This window comes from Brachyistius frenatus, unplaced genomic scaffold (genome assembly GCF_029030835.1).
Source record: "Brachyistius frenatus isolate BFR_SWC_R1_liver_20210118 unplaced genomic scaffold, ASM2903083v1 Contig_80, whole genome shotgun sequence".
Classification (NCBI taxonomy): Eukaryota; Metazoa; Chordata; class Actinopteri; family Embiotocidae; genus Brachyistius; species Brachyistius frenatus.
Window position 1 is genome coordinate 339,366 of NW_027210679.1, and position 7,572 is coordinate 346,937.

At 42.0% G+C, this 7,572-nt stretch overlaps 1 protein-coding gene across 1 annotated transcript; it reads left to right on the plus strand.

Moving 5' to 3' along the window:
• The first annotated feature begins 1,566 nt into the window (after positions 1 to 1,566).
• On the plus strand, positions 1,567 to 6,690 carry dhx58 (DEXH (Asp-Glu-X-His) box polypeptide 58). The gene is made up of 12 exons (XM_069709088.1): positions 1,567 to 1,658; positions 1,859 to 2,067; positions 2,211 to 2,415; positions 2,502 to 2,692; positions 2,785 to 2,898; positions 3,693 to 3,825; positions 3,998 to 4,183; positions 4,313 to 4,563; positions 4,665 to 4,976; positions 5,064 to 5,254; positions 5,356 to 5,455; positions 5,556 to 6,690. The coding sequence occupies exons 2-12, from the start codon at positions 1,891 to 1,893 to the stop codon at positions 5,739 to 5,741; spliced, it is 2,046 nt and encodes a 681-aa protein (XP_069565189.1). The 5' UTR covers positions 1,567 to 1,658; positions 1,859 to 1,890; the 3' UTR covers positions 5,742 to 6,690.
• Positions 6,691 to 7,572: the final 882 nt, after the last annotated feature.

Here is a 7,572-nt window from a genome sequence, read left to right on the forward strand (position 1 = left end):
AGTTAAATGTTTCATTTGTTTTTTTTGTTCGGTGGTCGGTATCAAACGAAGTGCTTCCTGAGATGCATCCACTTCTTTCTTGGAAGTAACTGTCAATTGCTGGTTGAGCCTGTCAATATTTCATTGACATTGTATGTTCGTGTGCGTGTGTGTGTGTGTGTGTGTGTGAGAACGTGTGTTAAATTTGTACTTGAATCATGACAAGCTTTGAATTGTTGAAGTGATGTCAGTGTTGCATTATTCAGGGTTGTCAGTTAACGTAGTTCACCCTCAATCTACCTATGCTGCATTTCAGATTTTCTCAAAAGGTCAGTCTGAGTGAACCTTCCAGCTGTTTGAGGACGGCTGCTGTCGAGTTATGGTATAAATGCCATTTACTGTAACTGTAATACTGTTCATGACAATAAAGTTTTTTTTTTACAAACAACTCGAGAAGTGCAGGTGATTTCCAGCTGTCAGAAGTTTTGGAACATTATCAATGGAACTAAAATAAAAACAGAATAAAAGACTTTGCCTTCTTCAACCAGAGTGCACAAAGCTTTCATTTTCGTTTCTCTGCCAATGTTAAAAGGATTTAAAGCCCCACCTCAAACCACTTAAGCAAAGTTGAGTTCTGCTTTTTTCATTTGTAGGTGCATTATGATTATTATCTGTTAAATGAATAGCCTTCTTCTACAGGTGCTGTCATTCACGTTGTGTGCAGGTAATGAAAAAAATAAACACGGATTCAGCTTTCTTGGAAAACCAGGGATGGTTCACCCAAAGTGACATTGTTTTCTCTAGTGACACTTTTAATTGATCTCGATACTCTACTCTGAAGTGTAGGGGGAGTTAGGCCCAGCATGTATTCTAACCTTTATTAAAAGGAATATTTTTGTTTATTTTATTTTTTATGTATGCAACCTTTTCAATGCATTTATATCAGGGTTATTGATATTTATATTATTTCCTATTGGGTGGCTTTGTATCTGTTTGCAGCAGAAGCTTTTTCATTGCCTTTAAAAGAATATTTAGTGTTTACCATTACAACTTCACTGCTTCCAGCTTTTAATGGTCTTGACTTGAGCTTTACTGTAAGTCCTGCAAAACAGTGACGAGTAACTACAACAGAAAAGTTGCTCGGTAACTGGACGGCACAAAACATCAAGTCACGTGAGTTCATGTTAAAACAAGAATCGGGAGTTAATGTCTTTACAGTAACACGCTGTAAGTTTTGCTTTACTGATGTAATGACTCAACAAATAACAACGAATAGGGCCCAGTCAGGGTACATGCAAACCTCAGGACGTTTTCAACACTTAGCACGTCAGCTTTAAACCACTATTGGAGTGAACAGTGATATAGACCGGACATCTAAATATGCTTTTGGACTTGGCTTTATTTTTTATTTTTTTAAAAAGGGGGGGGGGGGTTGTAAAAGACTGTTCGCTTCAGTGTAGCTCTGGTCTTTCGTGTCACTGCGTAATGAAGAGTAGCTCCTCCCCCCCCCCCCTCAATAGGGCGACTTAGGACAGTTCAAAAGCTTTTAGTTTCGTTTTCCAGTTTTGACGTCACACAGCTGATCACAACACATTTAAACCCCCACCAGTAGGACTGTGTGGTGAGTGTGGACGAGGAGAAGCTGGAAACACCACACAGCCGTCGAGCACAGCTGACTGGTGAGTTATTAAGGCTGATTTTCCGTTTCTAACAGTTCATAAATGACACGAAGTGGCTTTATCTATTCAATATTTCACAGAACGATTGTTTGTTTTATTTCAGCAGCTTTACCCGGATGTAGCCGGGGAAAAAAATCTTGGTCTTGATTATTAATACAGTTTTAATGTATAATGTGATGTTCATTTCTTCTATACCACAGAAAGTCTGGTCTACAAAGGAGGAGCGAGCAGGATGGCAGATTTTGGACTTCGTTCATACCAGGAAGAAGTGGTTGAAAAGGCTCTCCAGGGAGAAAACGTAATTATTTGGCTGCCCACTGGAGGTGGAAAGACCCGCGCTGCCGTGTATGTGGCCAAAAGACACCTGGAGACCAGAGAAAATGCTAAAGTGGTGGTCCTGGTGAACAAGGTACACAAACAGATCAAAGCAGACAGATAAAACAAATTGTTACATTTTCTTATAACAATTAAAACAACAGTTATGAATAATGTATTACTCAGTGAGGGCTACGGGGACTAAATTCGCAGTTTTTCATGCTTTCTGTTCTGTAGGTTCATCTTGTCGACCAGCACTTCACCAAAGAGTTTGATCCCCACCTGGGTCAGGACCACAATGTTGCTGCAGTCAGCGGAGAGAGTGAGGAGAAGGACTTCTTCGCATTAGTGATGAAGAAATCAGATGTGGTCATCTGCACAGCGCAGATCCTGTATAATGCTCTGATTAACACAGAGGAGGCAAAACACGTTGAGCTCTCAGGTCGGTTAAAGTGTGAGCTTTAACATCCCTGATCATGTTGTTGTTGTTGTGATGTTGTCCCTTAACGTGCCCGTGGTCTCTTACAGATTTCAGCCTGCTGATCATCGATGAGTGTCACCACACCAACAAAGAGTCAGTCTACAACAAAGTAATGAGATGCTATTTGGAGAAGAAGTTGAAAGGAGAGCGGTCACTGCCACAGATTCTGGGTCTCACGGCATCACCGGGGACCGGAGGCGCAAAGTCACTGGAGAACGCCGTGGAGCATGTACTGCAGGTGACGGTTTAATTTTGTTTGATGCAATTTGTCACAACTTCCACAACTCTCTTGTCTCTTTTTCATCATCATTGTTCTTCTCTCCCTCTCAGATTTGTGCCAACTTGGACTCAGCCATAGTTTCAACTAAAAACTACGCCCCAGAACTGGAGAAGAAGGTACCCAGACCCATCAAGACCTTTGACATCGTGGAGAAAAGACCCAATGTAAGCAGACGTTTTTCTGCTATTAATGCAATGAAACCATTGTTTGTAGATTTAAAGTTTAAGAAATGGTAACCTTCTGATAGTCGTGACAATAACAGATACTGTCAGACAGTGACGCAGCATGTAGGATGTGGAGACATCTGCTGCAGAAATAGGTTCTAATATTCATCATTATGTTTTCATTTGTGTACAATCACCTGAAACTAAGAATGGTTGTGTTTTTATTATCTTTAAAAGGACCCTTACATTCTACGGAGCACGCCATGTTTCCATGTTTAAGTAGCCTTGAAGGGAAAAAAAACAAACGCTGGCTCAAGAGAGGGCTTTTGGAATTTTATTTGCAAATGTCACAACAACCTTAGATTGTCTAAGAAAGGGAAGCTGGAGAAGGGTGAGGCAAGGACTATTCAGTTGGTTGCAATCTTCAACCTCACCACTAGATGTCATAAGATCCTAAACACCGCTCCTATAAATACACAAAAACTTCCCCTGTGCCCATCCAGATAACTCAGAAGCCATATTTTGATTAAACACTCATGTTGGCAATGACAGGAAGAACATGCTGGTTTTCACCATCTTAGTTTAGCATTTTAGCATGGTAACATTTGCTGAAATGATAAGGATGGTGACTGACAACCTTTCATGACAATCTATTCAGTATTTGAAGAGATATTTCAGCCTGATCTGAGCGAGGAAACCCGGCTGACCGACAAAACCCTCCTCAGAACCATGCGGCTGGCATGGCTAAGAATTCTAGACACAGTGAATACAAACACAATATGTTTTTCTTTTAGGATCCTTTTGGGGATCATTTGAAGTGGATGATGAAGCTGATCCATGACTTCATGGACATTCCTCGAGACGTCAGACTGAGAGAGTGTGGCACACAAGAATATGAGGCGGATGTGGTGGAACTAGAGAAGCACGGTACGAACACGGCTTCTTTTTTAATCCTCTAATGTGATTCTGTTGTTTTGCGGGTGCTGATTTGTGATGACAAGGTGAACACGTGTTCCTTTGTGACTGGGTGAGAATTAAGGTCATCAAATGTTTAGAGAAGCTAACAATTTTGCATTATTTGTGTGTCTCTTGGAACCAGGAGTAATAGAGAAGAACAGACTGCTAGCACAATGTGCACTCCACCTCAGGCAGTATAATGACGCCCTGCTCGTCCATGACACCCTGCAAATGATGGATGCCTATCAGTCCCTGAAGGAGTTCTACAACACAAAGCTCAATGCAGCCTTCGATGGAACAGACTTCTTCCTGGTGGGGCTTTTCGAAGGTGCAGATCCTGAAAATGTCCCTCCTTGTCTTGATATGTTTAGCTATCTAACTTTAATTTATGTTGTGGCTCACAATGCAATTTTTCATGATCTAAGCGAACATAACCATCACTGACTTTGTTACACAGAGAATGAGGTGGAACTGAAGAAGCTTGCTACGGATTCTCGCTATGAGAACCCGAAGATGGCCAAACTCGAGAGCACTCTGCTGAAACAGTTCGGTCCAGGTGTGCCATCAAAGGGAATCCTCTTCTGTAAAACCCGCAGGAGCACCCACTGCCTGAGAGACTGGGTCCTCAAAAATAGGACTTTACAGGAAGCTGGCATCAAGGCAGACATCCTCACTGGGGCTGGCAACGGCATCACTTACATGACACAGGTTTGTTGACACTCAACCTTTGAGCTTTAAGTTTTTCCCCATTCAGTTTGATACTTATTTTAGTCCTTGCATGCTTTCCCCCCCCCAAACTTTTCTTGTAGCACGAGCAGGCAGACACTATCCGCAATTTCCGCCAGGGTACTCTCAACCTCCTGATCTCCACCAGTGTGGCTGAAGAAGGCCTTGACATTCCTGAATGCAATCTGGTGGTGCGCTACGGCCTGCTTACAAATGAGATTGCCCAGCAGCAGGCCAGTGGACGTGCCCGGGCAAGAGACAGCCAGTATTCAGTGGTCGCCCAGAAAGGAGGACGGGAAGTTCGCCGAGAGCTCATCAATGAATATCTGGAGGAGCTGACCGGGAAAGCCATCGATAGGGTCCAAAATATGAGTCCCCAACAGTTCCGCAGAAAGGTGAGGGTGCGGTACTCCACCCTTCCTTATCCACAGCTCTACAACTCAGTGTCTCTAACATCAGCTTTTGTTGTCTTTTGTCTCCAGATTACTGATCTTCAAAAACGGGCAATCATTGCCTGTCGAGTTGCGGAGGGTCAGAAAACAGAGAAGAAGAGTCGCTACGCTGCTTCCAGTATCCAACTCTTCTGTCGAAACTGTTTTGGGCTTGTGGCCTCCGGCAGTGACATCAGACTTGTTGACAATGCGCACTACGTCAACATCAACCCTGACTTCAAGTGAGTTGAACTCTTTGTGGTATAAGAGTTAATGCAAAAATATGTTCAGGCCAAAGTAAAGCATGTTAACTGCTCTAATTATGGCTCGTCTTTGTTCTCAGGAATCAATACAAACTTGGTGGGCAGTTGAATCTACCAAAGAGTTTTGAGGACTGGGAGCCTGGGCGAAGAATCTGCTGTAATAACGCCAACTGCAACAAGGTACAGTTGGCCCTATAATAATGCTACAGTATATAGATTAATAGAGCTGTTGTTGATGCTCAAGTGAGAGTCTGTGTGCTATTCTTCTGTTAATTCACAGGAATGGGGATATGAGATAAAGTACAAGAAGGTCGCCGTACTGCCCAATCTAGCCATTAAATACTTTGCCCTGGAGACTCCCGACGGCAGGATAACTGCGAAGAAGTGGAAGGATGTTCCCTTCGCAGTCGAGGACTTCAGCTTTGAAGACTACTACAAAGACAGCTTCGCTGACTACCTCGACTGAGACACCAACAAGAAAGCTCTGCGTGGGATCATCTCTCCACTTCTCTTGTTTTTAAAATAAATCTCATCTTATGTAGAAAAAGTAAACCATTAATGTACCGTTTAAAGTGCCAAAATATGAACACATACTTTTTAAAAATTCACTCCACACATGTTAGGAATTATTTGTGCTGTCGGGCCAGTGAAGGAGAAGTGTGCTAAAACCCATTATGCATCGATCATGCTTGAAATTAGCGTGACAGCTTTGTTTATGCCCAAGGTCCCTCGCCCCTCTGCAGGTTTTTTGTACATATCTCCTCAGCTTCATTTCAAGTGAAGCACAGGAGCAAACCATGAAATGAACTCTGCTGTAAAATGAGCCTTAACTGTCACGGAAATTTGACACGTCATCGAGACAAGATTATTCCGCAAACTCTCTTTCAGCTTTTTAAATGCTTTTAATTCACAATATTTGTTTTTATAGTAGATGCAGTGGTAGAAACATTGATGTATATTTGATATTTTTTTAGTTGATGAATACGATTTGCAAACTCAGGAAATGACCTGAAATTTAAAGAAGCCTTCCTCCGGAGTCCGGTGATTAGATTTTTGTGTAATTATTCTGCCTTTATTAACCACTAGATGTCAGTGTTGGTTAGCTAATGTCCACACTATAGCAGCTGCTGTATTTCTCCTCTGCTTTCTCTGTTGGTTCTCACTAAAGCCAATGGGCCCCAGCGGCTCTGACGTAACACAATCCGCAGATGTGCTGTAAAAATGAGGATGAGGAAGGATGAATGCCACCAAACTTTGCTAATGGACCCTTGAGCAAGTCCCCAACTCCTTCAGGGAAGTGTCTCATTAGCCACTACAGCAAGATGATGAGCAGGACTGGGCAGCCTCCTGATGTGTGTATGTAACATCTGTAAAAGAAAATACTGTTGTCAGTTGACAGGAAAGAATACACAGTATTCAGTGGAACGTTTTCTATTTCTTTATGTATGTTTAGGTAGAACAATTTTATATATAAAAAAAAAAAAAGGATCTTTCTCTTTGAAGGTATGTTGCTTGTGAAATGTTTGTATTGCTGCAGATGACTGTGCTGCATCTGCATCACTGGATCAGTGCAGGGTTATGTATTTCAGCTAAATAAATAAACTAAATAAACATTGAGGAAATTATTTATTATACTTGCAAATGATGATATTGCACATTGGCTTCAAAGATACATTTTATTGCATAATTACTGTTTGTCTGCACCCTCACGACTTGATTTTGGCCTTCCCAAAAGACAGATTTAGAATCAGTTTCATTTAGCTGCTGTGTTTACATACGTGAATCAAGCTTAATTCACAGTTTCAGCTATAATGAGCATTTCCAAAACAAACCCAGATTATGAAACTAAAGCAACTGACGAGGAAACCACTCAGTTCAGGCTGACAGCTGCATTGGGCACATTCCTTTCTGACCCCAAAAACATCTTTGTGTGTTTCTCCAGGCAAGACATGATTAGGTCACCCTCACGGTGTCACATGTGCCGTAATCCTTTCAAATCTGGCTGAGAGCTGGAGTCAGTGGTGCCTCCATGGACATAATCACACTAAAAACAGGGTCTGTTCCAGTGTCACTCCTGACTCAGATTCAGGCAGGCGGAGAGGAGCCGTTCAGTCATTGTATGATTTACTCTAATCATGCTCAGGCTCTATAATCAGCACTGATTACTTCCTTTTACTTCCCAGCTCAACACCACATGCATCTTAATTGCAATTAGGTGTCTTCTGAAATTAAAGCAGCTTGGAGTGGTTGAACAATGGACGATGATATAGTGTGTCTCTATACCTATGTGTGTGTGT

What these genes read in the sequence shown, in the direction of transcription:
- dhx58 (XM_069709088.1), top strand. Translation starts at nt 1,891, where the DNA reads ATGGCAGATTTTGGACTTCGTTCATACCAGGAAGAAGTGGTTGAAAAG. An exon ending in TGGTGGTCCTGGTGAACAAG is followed by an intron (nt 2,068 to 2,210) that starts GTACACAAACAG and finishes TCTGTTCTGTAG; the next exon opens with GTTCATCTTGTCGACCAGCA. An exon ending in GCATCACTTACATGACACAG is followed by an intron (nt 4,564 to 4,664) that starts GTTTGTTGACAC and finishes CTTTTCTTGTAG; the next exon opens with CACGAGCAGGCAGACACTAT.